This window comes from Hesperophylax consimilis, chromosome 2 (assembly GCF_061612785.1).
Source record: "Hesperophylax consimilis isolate HC1 chromosome 2, BYU_Hcon_1.0, whole genome shotgun sequence".
In the NCBI taxonomy this organism is placed as follows: Eukaryota; Metazoa; Arthropoda; class Insecta; order Trichoptera; family Limnephilidae; genus Hesperophylax; species Hesperophylax consimilis.
Window position 1 is genome coordinate 35,992,172 of NC_142837.1, and position 17,635 is coordinate 36,009,806.

At 33.4% G+C, this 17,635-nt stretch overlaps 1 protein-coding gene across 3 annotated transcripts in view; it reads left to right on the forward strand.

The window, feature by feature from the left end:
- The window catches only part of LOC149425958 (unconventional myosin-IXb-like), a 99,735-nt gene extending 88,683 nt beyond the window's left edge, over positions 1-11,052 (forward strand). For all 3 annotated transcript variants that reach the window (XM_089642506.1, XM_089642490.1, XM_089642498.1), the window contains exons 30-31: positions 3,832-4,089; positions 4,602-11,052. In XM_089642506.1, the coding sequence (XP_089498632.1) occupies positions 3,832-4,089; positions 4,602-5,027 (684 nt within the window). In that variant the 3' untranslated portion in view covers positions 5,028-11,052. The remainder of the gene's footprint in view (positions 1-3,831; positions 4,090-4,601) is intronic.
- The last annotated feature ends 6,583 nt before the right edge of the window (positions 11,053-17,635 follow it).

Consider the following 17,635-nt stretch of genomic DNA (forward strand, 5'->3'; position numbering starts at 1 on the left):
TTGTAAGGGCTGATCATTAAATAAGAATTTGACCCTAAAAAAAATGACATCACTGACATCTTTGCCAGTAGAGACAACGGAAGATCGACCTAATCTATAAATGGGTAGAATTTTTCGTAATTAAATTTATTTTTATTTCAGTTGGTAGGTATATATTATGTAAGATTTTTAGCGCATCGCCCATTTTTGTGTGCAGCAGCCGCCACTGCACATCATTATTCAAATATTGTAAGAAAAATAATACAGTAGAACCCCGTTAATTCGAACCCCGATAATTCGAAAAAACGCGTAATTCGAAATTTTCGCAAAAAAAATTTCCGCTGAAAAATTTTTTCATACAAATTTTTTTTTAATTCGAAATTCGTTAATTCGTAATTCGAAATTTATTCTTGTCCGCGCACGAAAATTTGTTCGTGTAATTCGAAAAAAATTTATTTTTGCGAAAATAAATCATAATATTTCGTAAATCTGAATCTAAAAGTCAGCCGTGGCGGTAAAACGCCGAAAAATGTATTTTTACGTGGTTATACATCGTCCTAATTAGTATTATTATTTTGTAATTCTGAATCGATTTACACTGGAATGTCGTATTTTTACAAATTTATTTCGAATATCCGAGTTTAAAGGGCCGAGAAAATACATTTTACGCGGATATATGTCGTAGTTTTACGAGTTTACGCCAAATATCTGAATTTAAAGGGTCGGCCGCGGCGGAAATCGGACGCGAAATTTCAATTTACGCGGAAATATATCGTATTTTTACTAACTTTACTTCGAATATCCGAGTTGAAAAAATACGGCGCGACGGAAATCGGCCGAAAAATTTCGATCCATGCCGAAATATGACATATTTTTACGAATTTACTTCAAATATCTGAACTTAACAGGCCGGCCGCGACGAAAAACTGCCGACAAAATTCGATTTACGCGGAAATATATCATATTTTTACGACTTTATTTCGAATATCTGAATTTAAAGAGCCGGCTGCGACGGAATACGGCCGCGAATTCTCGTTTTACGCGGAAATATATCGTATTTTTACGAATTCAAATGCAGATATTTGAAATAAAGGGCCAGCCGCGACAGAAAATTACCGCGAAATCTCGATTTATGCGGAAATATATCGTATTTTTACGAATATCTCAATTTAAAGGGTAGGCCGCGACCGAAATCGGCAGCGAAATCTCGATTTACGCGTAAATATATAGCATTTTTATGAATTTATTTCGAATATCTGAAATCGAAGAGCCGGCCGCGACGGAATACGGCCGCGAATTCTCGTTTTACGCGGAAATATATCGTATTTTTACGAATTCAAATGCAGATATTTGAAATAAAGGGCCAGCCGCGACAGAAAATTACCGCGAAATCTCGATTTACGCGGAAATATATCGTATTTTTACTAATATCTCAATTTAAAGGGTAGGCCGCGACCGAAATCCGCAGCAAAATCTCGATTTACGCGTAAATATATAGCATTTTTACGAATTTATTGCGAATATCTGAATTTAAAGGGCCGGCCGCTACGGTAATCGACCGCGAAAATAAAGAAATAATTGGTATTAATACGAATTTACAACTAAAATACCACCCGGATTTGAAGAGGCGGCCGAGAAAATCGATTTTCGGCGTTTTTTTTTTTTTTTTTCATAAAATTTCGAATTACGTGGGAATTCGTTAATTCGAAATTTGATTTTTGATGTCCGCTGGATTTCGAATTAACGAGGTTCTACTGTACAACTTATTCCTGTGTTAATCGAATTTTCACAGCCGACCCTTCAAATTCGTATTTAATATATTTTTAAAGAATAACTAATGGGACTGGGACACGGTCAAGCGGCTTGATCGCAAGCACGTAGTTTATTGTCTATGGCACTTTGTGTCAAGCATTTTGACCGTGTACCGAAGCTGGCTTGCAAGCATTGCGCAATTCTACGTGCTTGCGGCGAGGCTTGATGCGAATTTATATTTTTGTGGGAATAGACAAACGACAATAGACAAATAAATATCACGTATCATAAACAATGATATAAATTGAATAAAATTGTTATAAAATAGGTACTTAGTTATTGTTTTTGTGTTCAATTTGTAGAAATCCATCTAATTTAAAAATTCTGGAAGTATTTTAGTATTTTTTAATAATTATGACAGCGGTTTTCAAGGTCATTAATAATCAACTGTAGAATAAATAATTTTCTGAATTTTCAATGGAGAAAACATATTTTTTGTATGAATACCGCACAAGATATTCATACAAAAAATAGCTGTAGCCTGTAATACACTTTGCAAATGCTCATGGGTAAAGCGGTACCTTAACTTGTACCATTCTTGACACCAAATTCGTTTCTTTTTATTATTTTATTCAAACATAAAGCTAACGTAAGAGCCAAGAACGCTTTGTCTTTGACAGATTCCATTTTGCCGCGAGTCACGAAATGACAGGAAGGCATAGAAGTACATATACATAGACCACCACGAAATCACAGGAAGGCGTGGCCATGCTTGACGGAGAGGCTTGATGCGGGCTGTCAAGCCGCTAAGCATAGACAATAATAGACAACAATAGACAACAATAGACAAAAAAACTACGTGCTTGCGATCAAGCCGCTTGACCGTGTCCCAGTCCCTTGACATTCCTGGGTTACGAATAACCTGACAATATTTGAAAATCTCCTACTACCATCACAGTAAACGGAAAATGTTGCTTGTTGCATATGATGGATGACTTAGCCAGCCGAGGAATTCAAAAGCCGCGATGGAAATTGTCTATGAAATTACGATTTACGCGTAAATATATTGTATTTTTATGAATATCTAAATTTAAAGGGCCGATTGCAACGAAAATCGGCTGCAAAATTTCAATTTACCCTGAAATATATCTAATTTTTACAAAATTTACTTTGAATATTTGAGTTTGAAGAGTCGACACAAAGGAAATCGGCCCCAAAATTTCGATTCATGCGTAAATATATCATATTTTTTCGAATTTACTTCAAATATTTTAAAAGTCCGGTTGTGACAAAAATCGAGTGAGAAAATTTGATTTACGCGGAAGTATATCACATTTTCACGAATTTATGTTGAATATCCAAATTTAAAGGTCCGGCCGTGACGGTACGAATTTACTTTGAATAACTGAACTTGAAGGGCAAACCGCGGCGGTAATCGGCTGCGAAAATTCGATTTACACAGGAATAATTGGTATTGTTACGAATTTACTCCATAGGTATTAGCATAGGTTTTTATTATTCACAATGTACATTTGTTACGTATAAATTTTTTATAAAATTAGCGACCGGTTTCGACACGTCCGTGTCATCAACTAGCTAAAATAATAGCACCTTGCAAATCACCTCTATTGACAATGTTCCCCGTTATTTTGACTCCTCCCTCCGTTTCCCTCTCAACCCCCTCCCCCTCCCTCAAAACTCTCCCACCAAAGAACCAAACTAAATAAAACCCCATATTTCTGCACTTAAAAATTTAGTTTTAAAATAGCTAGTTAATGTCGAAACCGGTCGCTAATTTTATAAAAAATTTATACGTAACAAATGTACATTGTGAATAATAAAAACTCATTAAAAACAAAAAATGTCTAGAAATTGTTACATAGTGAATGCCAAAGAAATACAAAAAATTAGCATAGGTATTAAATTTGATGGGGCGGCTGAGGAACTCGATTTTCAGCGTCTTTCATAAAATTTCTCAATATTATGCAGAAATGTCATTGTTTTTTTCAATGTGCCCAAGTTGAAGTGCATAAGAAAACATTTAATGATTTTGAAATTGAAATTGAAAACATTAATTTTACATGTGATATTTTTTTTCAGGACCGTGTGGCGACCTTATTCGCCATCCTGAAAAAGCTACCGAAGCCCAACTTTGACCTGATGGAGCGCCTCATGTTCCACCTGTCCCGCGTGGCGGCGCACGAGCAAGCCAACCGCATGAGCGCCGGTGCGCTGGCCATCGTGTTTGCGCCGTGCATCCTGCGCACCTCTAAGCCGCAGCCTGCGCAAGTCAGCCTGCACCACATCGCGGCGCAGACAACATGCGTGGAGACCATTCTGACAGAGAGGATAAAGACGGTACCTCATTATTTCACTTTTATTTAAACGTCACCAAAGTATAATTTACAATTAAAATCTTTGATGTCAGCATATCCACCGTGGATTTGCTAGTATCCCGCCGCACTTTCCTCGATTTTATGGTATTTTGAACCTTATTAAATTATAATAATATTATTATAGCTTGTTATTTTGTCAATGCAAACACTGATTTTGTGTCGCGTTGCAAATTCCCTAGTTTGCCATGTATACCGATCGATTAAAATCCAACCTCCTTCCCATCCTATGAGTACTTTTTCCAAGCCCTAACTCCCTTGGTGTACCGGTCGCACGGGGACAGGAGTACACCTGGCTGTCAGTGCTTATCATATCTTATTGAAAAAGTGCAACGCAAATTCAAATAATTAACTTACATAAAATCTCTTCTCTGAATCTTTTTGCAACATTTGTAGAAAATTCCTATCCACCTATGATGCTATTTACCAAAGTCATAGTGTTTCAATTGTATTTATGTGTTATATATAATATTCTAGGTAACAGCCACCTTAGCAGACATAGCCACCCTGGACACTGCGTGCCACACGGCCACGCATCGCCTCTCCTCGCTCCGCTGCTCCAAAGTATTCACCCCGGACGAGCTAGCCGTGAACCCCAACTCGGTAGCGGCGGCCGCGTTAGCCTCCCATCCGGACCACCAGCACCAGCCCCCGGCTCCGGAAAACGAAGAGGAAGCACTCCTCGTCGGCCACATTCAGGAGATACAGAAGGAGAAAGCCATCCTGACCAGCGCGCTGCCTTCGCTCACTCGTGCTACGTCTGATGACGACCTCCTGAGCACCGACCTGGACGGGGAGTGCGGGAGCCTGGACGACCTGAGCCACACGCCGGCCAAGGGCAGCGCCCGCCACCGGTCCAACCTGCATCGCCAGATGTCGTCCGACGATCCCATCATGGTCTGAATCTGTTAAACTGTGTGTCAATCAAACAAATAACCAACAATGTCCCATATCAACAGCACTTGGCTCCTAAACAAAGAAGCTCAATTATAGTCATCTTTCACCCTGAAACAGGAAGAGTCCACCAGAGGAACAGTTAACATTCAAATAAATTCTTAAACATTTAGGTTTAAGACAGACCACAAATTTAACATATCTTTGGAGCCATTTCTTTAGATGTTAATAATAATTGTTGGTAAAAGCATACAGATCTGAAGGAAACCTGTAAACGAGAGATGTGACAGAAACAGGTTACGATGCACCTTCAGAATGCGGGAAAGGTCAAAGCAAACCTCATTCTCTTATGAAGCAAATATTGACGACTCATTTTAAGTATGGAGACTACAATGGAGCTATTCGGCAGTGTTATTATACCAACAATTATTTATATCTAAACTGATGTATCAATTCACTACATTCAACATCGCTGTTTACCTAATTTGTTTATGAGCAAAGTGATGTGATTCTTAACAGAAAATTTAATTAAAAATATTGTTTCTATAATTTAAAAATTTAGGCCTCAATATAAAAGATAGATTAAAATTTTATTTCTTTACTGAAATTTTTTTCTTAGCAACATTGAATTATCATGTGTCGTATTGATTCAATTTTAATTTGTCTTTTATTGAGTTTTTGCATGAATCTCATAAATTATATCACATAATTTTAACTCGAAATATTTGAGGCCTCCCATATCAAATACAGTAAAACTCTCTTATGTAAAAAAACCTTAATTGTAAACCTTATGACTGTTAAGCGAGAACATTTATAAAAAAAAATCAGCTTGGATTAAAAACGCCTTAAATGAGCGTTTTACTGTGTATAATTTTTAGTCTTCGTTGATACTGGGGCCCTCATATATTCTTTACCGTATCTATTAGTTCATTGTTGAAAACATTTGAAGAAGAAAAATCAGTAACCATTAGACTATGATTAGTTTGAAGCACCGTAGCGATTTATTCTTTCCAAAATTTGTGATACATGTGAATAATAATTTAATTGACACACATTTTACCAACCAAGTACATGTTGTATGGTTCTCCCCTATATTGTTTATATATATTAAGCAAACTAAGATGGACTTTTATTATGGTAGAAATATTAGCATAAATTATTATCACAAAATGTTTGTCCTCTTTTTTTATGATTTGCGAAAAATGTGATGTGTCCTTTGGGGATTTAATGTTGTACTGGGGCAAATCTTGTCCATCTAGCATTAGTCTGACATTTACTATTCTATCATTTATTTATCTTTAAAAAATTGTACGCTTAGTATCTCTGACCTTTGTTTTACTAAAGATATGAGTCCACTGAGAATTGGGATAAAATGTGTATTAAAAATTGTCATAAATATGAAAGTATGTGGACTATTTTTGCCGTCATTAGATGTAAGTGAAATTTTATCTAATAACATAACTTCATTCATTCATCATCGATACAGATTTTTTTATTTATATTTCTTGAGCTAACTTCCGCGGTCAAAAGTCATTGTTTTTATTTGTGTACATTGATATAAAAATATTTTTCGAAAGAAAGACACATATTATTTATGTCTGAAGAAACTGGTCGATTCCAACCTAAAATAAATGGTAATAAAAATTGTAATTAAATACTTTTCTCTATAATAAGACTTTGTAATGCTGAAAATGGTGACATGAAATTATAATCAAGAGATAATAGATTGTGTAAATTAATTTTGTAAAAAATGTCTCCGAATCCGCAATGTTTTCACAATATCATAACTTTATTTATTCTTGATTTGATTACAGAGATCACTTATTTGAAAATTTGTACATAGTTATTTTGATTCTCAGTCAGTGCATTTTGAAAATGTAGTTTTGAGATAATTATGTAAACCCATTTTGTGAGGCTGCCTTTACCCACATAAGTTTTTAAGTAACTTACGTAAGTGACATATGGCAAAATTACCAATGTAAACGACACTATAAGTCACTTACTGTAATTTATAGCAAGTTACAGAAATTGTAAGAGGCATAAGTTTTTGACAAGTCTAATTGCGTCCGCGTGAACTTATAGCTTATGAAATTAGTTTCATCAGTTGAGATACTTACTGTTAGAAATGGTACCTAATGCGAGATGCCAAAAATTAAGACAGGTTTTCATATAATTTTTTTTTCCTATAAAAAATACTTTTTTTATTATTTGAACTAAAATTGTTTTATAGGATAAGAGGATAAGTACATTATTATCGGTTCCATGATATTTCATCAACATTACAATTTAACACACTTTTAAAAGGTGACTTATGCCAGCGCCACACTTGACGGAAATTCCGTCGCGTAACTTCCGCGGGAGTCAATCCGTTACCATACATTGCAGCCACACTGAATATTCAGTGGCGGATTATCACTCGACTCTATTTTGCACTTCGATAATAAATCGTTCAGTGTCGAACATCCTGTGCGTGCGTCGTCGCCGCGTGTTATCCGCCGAATGTGGCGCGATGCATACAAATACTTGGAATGCGACGTTGCCGATCTTCCGCCGACGGAAGATCGGTGCGCAGAGGACGGAGCAGACGCGAGAGTCGGCGGTCCGCCACGGAGCGACCGATCGTCCGCGACGGAACGACCGATCTTCCGCCGTAGTGTGCCGGCTATTTGTAATTTATATGCAATTACATGTATTGGCGTTCCATCGCGAAAGATCCGCGACGGAATTTCCGTCAAGTGTGGCACTGGCCTTAGAGTCATTAAAAGTGATAAAACAAAAACTGTATAAAATAGTAACCTATTTAACCTCGTTTTTGTTTCATCACTTTTCGTGACTTTATATCATTTTTTTGTAGGTGTGTTGAACTGTCATTTTGATCAGATACCCGGTCACCGTTAATATGATATAAAAAAAATAACATATAAAACTCAAATAAGAACTAAGAAAAGTAATGTAAACGGAAAGAAAATATTCCGATTCCGAAAACCCAAGAGATATTACCATTTATTTTTCAGGTCCTTTCTAATCTCAATGCATCTGTTTCTAACATGACGTATTTAGAATTTAGATGCCATTCAATTCTGCCATTAACGGAACAAAAGCGCGTGGAGAATTGTTTCTTTCAAGCCAACTTCTACTCCAAAAAAATTTTTGGCCCCTTTCGTCTTTATTGACAAAATTACTTAAATTTAACAGCAGTAAGCCATCTTACATCTACAAATAACCTTACAGATGTATCGGTCGCTGTGGGCACTTACATAAGTTGGATGCATATGTAAACGCATCCGTGAGTAACTTATCACAAACTTATGTAAGTCGTAGTTTTTACTTATGGGTGTAAAGCCAAGCCAAGGCTGGTTTACTGATTTTGATGGTAAAATCAATAAGTATGTTAAACTTTGACTTAGATTATATAAATGTTACATCTAGGATTTCTGTAATTTAAAATCAAAGAATATCTTTAAAATTTTCTATTAAATAACAGTTGTGATTTTATGCGCCATTTTGTGAAATATTCACCACAAGATGGCCTAAATGTTTTCATATTAATATCAGTTCCATCAAGCTCTGATGTTTAGGGAGCTTTAGATAATATGCTAAAATGTTTTTACGTGAATGTTTAATCTATCTACGTAAAGTTTGGAAGTTGTTATTGTGTTATCAAAAGAATAATGTTGATTCAATCAATTCTATTTTTAGAACTTCATTTATTATATATTATGTATCGTTAACGAAAATTGTGAAATCTTGTTGATGTTGTTAAAAGTAGCCATTGTTAAATGAGAAGTTTATTCAATACTTTATCTTTCAAATCTGTCGGTTGGTTGAATATTTCCTAATCTGTTAATGTTTGTAATTTGAGCTGCCAAAAAAGTGCAATTATATGTTTAGATCAAAAAAAAGTTTGAATACATTTTTCCCAAAATTAAACCTACCGTTTACACCCCAACCACCATAAGGTTGTAGGTGATGAAATTAGAAAGTACAAACTCGCCGGTGGTGATCAAATCCGCCTGCAAACTTATGGTGGTCAGAATAAATTCATACCATTCAAAATTATAATTATCCTCAAAACAAATTAAATCATTTGTCATTTCCATCATGAGCTATGTAACTTTGTAATGATATGTAACTGTCAAATAATAAGGCAAGATATCATTTTGTTTTATCTGTCAATATTTTATGCATTGTTTTTTTCCTTTAGTGCAAGATTTTGAAACATTTATTATTGAACTGAATTACAGTATTTTTTGTTTTCACGTACATCGATGGACAGTTTATATTAAATGGCTCCATTTAAAAATAAAAAAAATATTCCGCCGCAAATTTATGATTACTATATCCACTTAGTGTTTTTGGTTGTGATCGTAGCTATATGAGGCACCATAGATATAACTGTTCAGTTTATTCTGAGATCAACGATCTACAGTTTAAGATATTGTTAGCGTATTAGCGCGTTATCTCATCTGCATTTTATTTCATGTTTTAAGATAGCCTCACTTTTCGCTAAATGAGGATTCAGTGCCACTTTGAAACACATTGTTATTGAGCAAATTTAATTTTTAACTATAATATTATTATTTAGTAGTGTTAAGTTATTTTTTTTTTACTTTATATTTTTATAAAATTTTTGAATTTTGGCATTTTTAGTATTGAGATAAAGATCATTTTAATTTGTGTTATAGGATAACTTTTACGGATTGAAATTATATTATTTATCATATTTTATTCATTAACGAACCGTAACTCAATTTCTGTAGAACAACGACTTGATTTTATGTTTTTGTACATTGATATAGACTATCCTAGTCGGACCCTCTACTGGTAAGTCATCTAATTCAATTGGACACCCAATAACAGCCTGTCATTTGTAATGTGGTAGTTTAGTTTGAAAACCTATTAATCTGAGAGATATTGTGTCATCTGTTTGGCTTTTCTATATCAGCAGAGTGACGTGATTATTTTTGAGTGTTTAAACGTAAAAAAATTATTTTCCTATGTAAAAAATACAAATAATTGAAAACTATCAGAATTTAAGTCGCTGGACTAATTACTTACTGGGTGTATTATGAATAAGGTGAATTGATAAAGAGATCTGACTAAGTAAGCAATTTTTTATATTCACTCTAATGAAAATACTATTAGTTTTAAATACTCTTAAATTCTTTGTTTGTGATTTTGTATTTAATGTTGGTATGGACATTTTAAAAGACCAATGTGTGGAAAATGTTATTTAATTTCCTCGAGATGTTAAGTGCTTAAGGATTTTATGCAATAAAGTAAAAACTGCCCTGAGAATCCTGTTGCAGAAATTAAAATCTCTTAGGACGGGTTGTTTCGGAGTATTTGAACAATTCATCAAATTTCAACGTTCATTTCTGGGATCTGTGAAAGTCCAATTCAAGTTCTGTCATTATATCATTATAGGCTAGTTGCTTGACAAAACTGAAATAAAAACAGAACTTGAAAAAATCTTTCACAGAACTTGAAAATGAACGTTGAAATTTGACGAATTGTTCAAATTCTCCGAAACAACCCGTCCTAAGTCTTGGCACATAACATGTTAGGCTCAAAACACATCTTATATCTGTATCTTGAGCTGCGTACTGCGCAAAATACGCTTAAGTATGGCTGTAGCCCCTGAATTTATATTAAGTCACGTAAAAAGGCCAGCCAGTGTGCATTGTGAGCTGCCTGTGCATGGTTGTGTGTGCGTGAAGTGAATATGGAGCTGCTAGAAGTCATAGCTATATTTGAAGCAAGATGCGCACCAGACTTCTAGGCCTCTCGGTCTAAAGACGTAAAATATGCATGATGAGGATGTAAAGGAGAATATTTACGCAGTGCGAAGTATATGCGTAACACAATGTAAAATGAGCTGCGCAAGGTACGCTCAGTGTGTTTTGGCCCTAAGACTCTTTACTAAAACTTATAGTTAATGTAATAAATTAAGATTTTAATTCCCTTGTAATGTTGGATACCTTCTAAAATACATGGTTAAAATTTGGAAAACAATGCAAAACGTCACGTTTATTACCATAAAAATAATATTTTTTTGTGTCTTGCACTTATTCTTCCAGCAAGATATTTAACTTGATTACCAATTCCAGACAGAATATTTAATTTAATTTGTTTTAAGATAAAAATATATTTAGAGACGTTTGTGACTCATTCGGTAAGTTCATTCTTTTGACAAGTTATTTTTAAAAAAGAAAATATTTGATAACATTGTATACTTTTGCATGGCTATAAAACATCCTTTATTATAAATATGCTAGTATTCTTGCATTGTGATTTTATCAAAAAGTATTTACACTTTGTGATCCTTTGCAAAAGGTTAAGATACATTATCAAATAATATGATTTTGATTCTGGTCGGTACTTGAAAAATTGTAAGGTTTAACATTGTTTATTTTTTTACCTATGTGTTTCATTTATTTAAATATATATATCTTTATAATATCCAACTGTAAAATGTTCTTTTGAATTTTTATAGAGTTTTGTTTTTACGATATATATTCTAATGTAGATTTATCAAAATATAACATATTATTATTGTGTCTGTTATATTTGCAAGTCTGGCACTGTCCTGGCAGAATGGACAGAGTGGCCGGATTATTCTTTCTAATCTTTGGATCTAATCTTGTTTAAATGATATTCTTGTAGTAGGAATTCAATAACCAATGAGCTTGTTTGCAATAAGGTTGTTGTCCATTTTCTTAGTAAAATCTACGCATTTAACGAAGATTGCGCAATCTATGTTAATATATTATTCCATTACTCGATGTGTAAATGTACAGCGTATTGTAAATAAAGCAATAGTATATTTTTATATTCTTTACTTATATTTTTAAATCACATCAATTGCAGTTGACACAAATGGCCAAACTTGTCGTTTGTTAACGTTCAATGTTTTACACATGGTGACTTATCTAGGACAAACCCAACTAGGTTTGTTTCTTATTACTAAGGCGGTTGAACTTTACTGCATTATATATATTTTGTGTAATAAGATTACAACGCTGTGTAAGAACCTGCAATCTTCCAATCATATTGCATATTGTGTTAATGTGACATTCCATTTCATAAGTGAACATAGCATTTTAAATAATTTTACAAAAGCCACTAGTTTGTTTACCAGATTTTAAAAGTAGACATAATGTTTCTTGAAACTCTCATAATTATACATATTATTATATTAGTATTCTTATGCCTTCTTTACGTGTTACAAAATATTATGTAATCCTATAATAGGAGAAGAACTTATGAAGTTTCTGTGTATAAAAGTTACTCTTTAAGGTGTTTAGAAAATGCTAATGATAAACGTATTAATTGTACATATTATTTGATGATAACAATATATATATTATGAATGTTTTGGTGTTGTCCTCGCAAATATTTTAAAGGAATTTTTGTTTGTGGCGACATTGACTATCGAAGTTAAGAAGCATTTTGATGCATAGACTGTATACCGCATGTTGTATACTTGTCAAGTCTTATTATCATTAGCAGCAATAATGGAACATGTTTTAACAAAAACTGACATCAGGAAATTTTAGTCCATTTCATTTATAAGTGTAACCGACTAGCTGGAATATTTTTGTACAGTGAGTCCAATCTGCACCCTGCGTTTGCATCGGATAATCATTAAAATTAGTTATCAAACTACGGCAAGCTCAGCATGTTCCCGCATCCTGTTACAATTAAATATTAGCAAACTATGCTTCCCTTACAAAACTATGTACTATCTCTGGAGGTTGCATTGTTTTAGCTTATCTTTAAATTTATTGTTTTGTTTTAGAACTTGACAACTTTCATTATAGTTTGTTACATAAAGCAACTGTATCATTTTTTAAATCAGTGTATTTATTGAATATTTTGCATGTAGCTTGCAATTATGATTTAAATTACCAATATCTAATTTAATGTAGCTTAATTTTATGTTTCTTATAAACTGGTAAAGCCAAACATCCATTATATTCATAAAAACCTAAATTTGGCACAAGTTTTTAAGCACACATTATTTAAAAACGAATATGTTTTGCTTGTCTCCAAACTGTTTTTAAAATCTATTGTTTAGACGTATTATTTTGTAAAATAGGCAAAAAATTAATAAACTGATGGAAATTATTTTGAAAATCTGCGCTTTATTGTCACTCCTCTCCTTTGATTGCCCAATTCTTTTTCATTATATAGTCAGAGTTGATTATATATAGCTCTGTTAGCGGTAAATAAAACGCCAAATGTTCAAATATTATATTTAGACAGCACGCTTATATAAAAATAACAGGCAAGGTAATGTAAGTCCATATTATGTAGCTAGATTGAAATCCTTATGATGGAATTGCCGACAGAGACGAGGGCAGCACCTCACCACAGTTGGTGATTCGGTGCTGCTCTGTCGGTGTCGTTTAGTTTCCCGCACGGACAACAGTGCCAAGAGCAGCGCACATGGCGGCGGATAGCGAACAAAAGTCAGCGATGCCAATTATTTCAAATATAGTGCTATATTAGTCCCAGAGAGTCGTATGTGACATCGACGATCATCCTAAAATGCTCAGTCTTTCTTCTCGCACGTCTTGTATGAAAACTAAAAAGACAAAAAACACTAGAATGGCGACGTTACATACATATCTGGGACTACTTTCCTGCTAACACTATGTAGGGTTGCTGACAAATAATAAAATATATATTATTTTTACTCAGGAGATATTTTCAATTTGTATTGATATTTCAAGCGACTAATTATTGCTTATAATTATTTGTTATCCTTTATGCTATGCATAAAACCTTGTCTTATAAACATCAGTTTATCATTAAAAAATAATAATATTTGACAAGTCAAAAAATATTTCACCAATAAATGAAGATATATGTCTCGACACCATCTAGTAAGAAATTTAGCACTAACAAAGCCAAAATAAAGTTGGTTGTTTACAGGTGGAAAAAAATATAATAAGCAGTAATTGAATGCATCACCCGAATAACGTTGCAAACAACAAAAAATCGTAAAGTGATTTTTTGGTGGAATAATGTTCTTTATGTGTACACCTATCTATGCTACTCTTTCACATCATGAAAAAAAATCTATCTACCTCTTTTAGTAGCATCCAAAGTGCGCTGGGGAGCCAGTCTCAGTGGAATAACGTTGCGCGAGCCGACATGCCGTCTGTACAGCAGGTAGTTTCGGTGTCTCCGCGTATGTTATTTAATATGAATAAAGGGAAAAAACGTAAAATTTCTTTTGAAAACTGGAAGGATAATAAACAGAAGGCATTAAGAAATTCGGGTAAACCTTATACAAGTCGTAAAGGCAAAGCGGTTAGCGGCAAATCGCCCCCAACACAGGTTAGTGGAATAACGTTACACTTATATTTCTTATGTAAATAAGTTTTGTTTGGTTTTTTAATACAAATTTCTTAAGTACTTTGTTTATTATTTACATTATCAAATATTAATATTTTTAAACAAAGTATCCACTTCATTATATTATATATTTTCAAAACTGACATATTTCTATCTGAGAGATAAACAATTAAATATAAACAGTAAGACTTAAACGTCAAACAGTGAATATGTCAAAATTTTAGCTCCTATAAAAACCCAGAAAACTATGTGTAAAGCATGATATTAGCGAAATCCGACTTCTAATATCAAATTCGAACATACAATATCAGTTTCATGGATAATTTTGCCTAAAACAGTGCCTAAAAGTGATAAAAAACTAAAATAAACACCACTTCTGGTAATCGCCGTGACACTTCGATATCGTGAAAAAACTAGGTGTTAAATGTGATATCTGTGAAATCCCAAGTAAAAATCAAATTTAAATAACAACTATCGTCTAAATACAGTGCGCAAAAGTTTTAAATAACTAAACACAGTTAGATTAGTGCAAATCGCCGTTACGCTGTGTCTTTTTGCCAGATTAAATTGTCAAATCATTGATACCAACAACACCCACGGAAACGAAAGTTACTGTGAAAAAACAATTAAACTTAAACCAAACTTAAATAAAACTATAATAAAAAATAAAAAGAAATTATTATCATTTATAACTTTGAAATAATAAAAACTTTAAAAAAATAAAAATAAAAGCACTCCAGTGACATCTATTGACACAAACTCAAAGCTAACAACAATAATCATACTTACGCCATCTGTCAATTAATCCTAGTGCCATTCAATAATAATTATTGAGAAACATATTTCTATGGGAGGTGCAGACCGGCAAAGACTATTTTTATTTTAAATTTGAATATTTCACACCAAAAAAATGCCTAACGTCGATTCTCCAATGAATGAAGCCAACCCATTTGGGACATCTAGTCTAACGCCAAGATCGCCTAATCAAAGTAAAAGAAGGAATCGTGCCGTACGTACAACATCTGAGGTTGCGTCTGATCCTGAAGATTACACTACAAGCCCGAACAAATCAGGGGAAATTAGTGATGATTCATTACAATTGGATCCTATATTTACTAACAACAGAAATGCAATGACAACAGTAAGAAAATATCTTAATACAATAAAAACAACGATTATTGAATGTAAAGGAAAGATATCTGTAATACAAAAAGAAACTATTTATGTTGTTATGGAAAACTTATTTGATTTGGTCGGCCATATGAACACGGAAATGTCCGAAATGAGGGGAGAGTTAAAAAATTTACGACCACTGGCCAAGCATATTTGTGAGATCAAAGAATTAATTATTAAAGAAAATAAAGCTGTCACAACTAAAATTGACAAAAACATTGAAGATATTAAAATAAATGCGGAAATAAAATCGTATGCGGAAATAACAAGAAATGACAAAAATAATGTGGAACCACCAAACTGCAAAAAACATGAACCAATAGTCATTGTTAAGCCGAAAGATAAACAACAAAAAAATACAGTTACAAAGGATGAAATAAAACAAAATATAGATCCAGTTAATTTCGGTGTCACCGGAATAAGAAATTTTAAACAAGGAGCAGTAATCGTAGAATGCAAAAATACAGCTGCAACAAAGAAGATGGAGGAGCAAATAATCTCAAAGATGGGAGGAAAATATGTCGTGAATACACCTAAACCTAAGAATCCTAAACTAAAAATCATTGGTTTAACAGATAAATTCACTCCGGAAGAAATTGTATCGAAAATTAAAATGCAAAATGATTACCTCGAAACAATTGAATCAAAAATTGAAATAAAATTTATAAAAGAAGTCAAAACGAAACGAGGTGACGTTAACTACATCATTTTCGCGGAAGTTGACGGAAAAACATACCATAGAATGTTACAAGAAGGCAGAGTAAATATTGGATGGGATAGATGTCGAGTATTCGACAACATTTCACTTTTAAAGTGTTACAAGTGCAATGGCTACATGCACAAATCACAAGATTGCAGAAATGAAAAAGCATGCACTCGTTGTTCCGGAACACATGACGACGACAATGAAAACTGTCAAAACGACATCCAATGCATTAACTGCAAGAAAATGAATGATCGACTAAAATTACAACTGCCAACTGACCATTTTGCTTGGAGTGATGAATGTTCTGTGCACATGAGAAAAATTGAAGCGGAAAAAAAGAAAATTGATTTTTTATGTCACTAAAGACCTGCTCTATGGTAAACAGTAACATAAAATTATCTTCGGACAACCAATCAGATAACGAAGAGAGTTTTTACATCCATAACATACAAAGTTCGCCTGCTCACCATGAAGAGTTATCCGCCAGAGCCGGAAAAACCATCAATATAATGCATCAAAATGTACAATGCATTCGAAATAAAATCTTAGAATTAGAAAATATTTTGTGTGAAAAAAATATCGACGTTTTTTGTGCTAGCGAACACTGGTTACAAAAGGGTGAAGCGACATCTATCAATTTTAAGGGCTATAAATTAGGTTCAATTTTTTGTCGACAGAGCCATATTCATGGAGGTGTCTGCATTTACCTAAACGAAAACATTGCTTTTACAGAACTAGAAAGTGTTAAACAAATAACGAAAGAATTTGTATTTGAATGTGTTGGTATTGAAATCCCAAAGCTTAAAATGATAATTTGTACAGTTTACTATAATGACTCTGATATAAATATTTTTTTTGAACAACTTGAACTATTATTAAACAAAATTTGCAAAAACAACAAAAAACAAATAATACTCTGCGGTGACTTAAATATTGATACAAGCTACAAGAACAAAAACGCAGATTCACTCAAAAACACACTAAAATCTCACAACATACGCTTGATTATTGATAAGCCTACTCGTATACAAGGAAATAAAAAAAGTATAATTGATCATATAGGTACAAATACACGGTGTCCGGAAACTCGTAGTACAAGCGGGAAACTGAAGAATCTACACCACATGGGGAACCCAAAAAAACATTAAGTTTTTTGATTTGAGCATTTTCAAAAAAAAAAAAAAAAAAACCAAAAAAATATATTTTTCGGCTATTTTAGGGTTAAAGTTTTTTCTGGTGTTTAGGGTTGAATAACAGATGTTTTAACCCTGCAGAGCAGAAATATTTTATGATTACACAGGGTTAAATGAAGGGTGATTTCAAAATAATGCTTCAAATCCGAGTTTCTTCATTTGTTTTACTTTCAAATAGT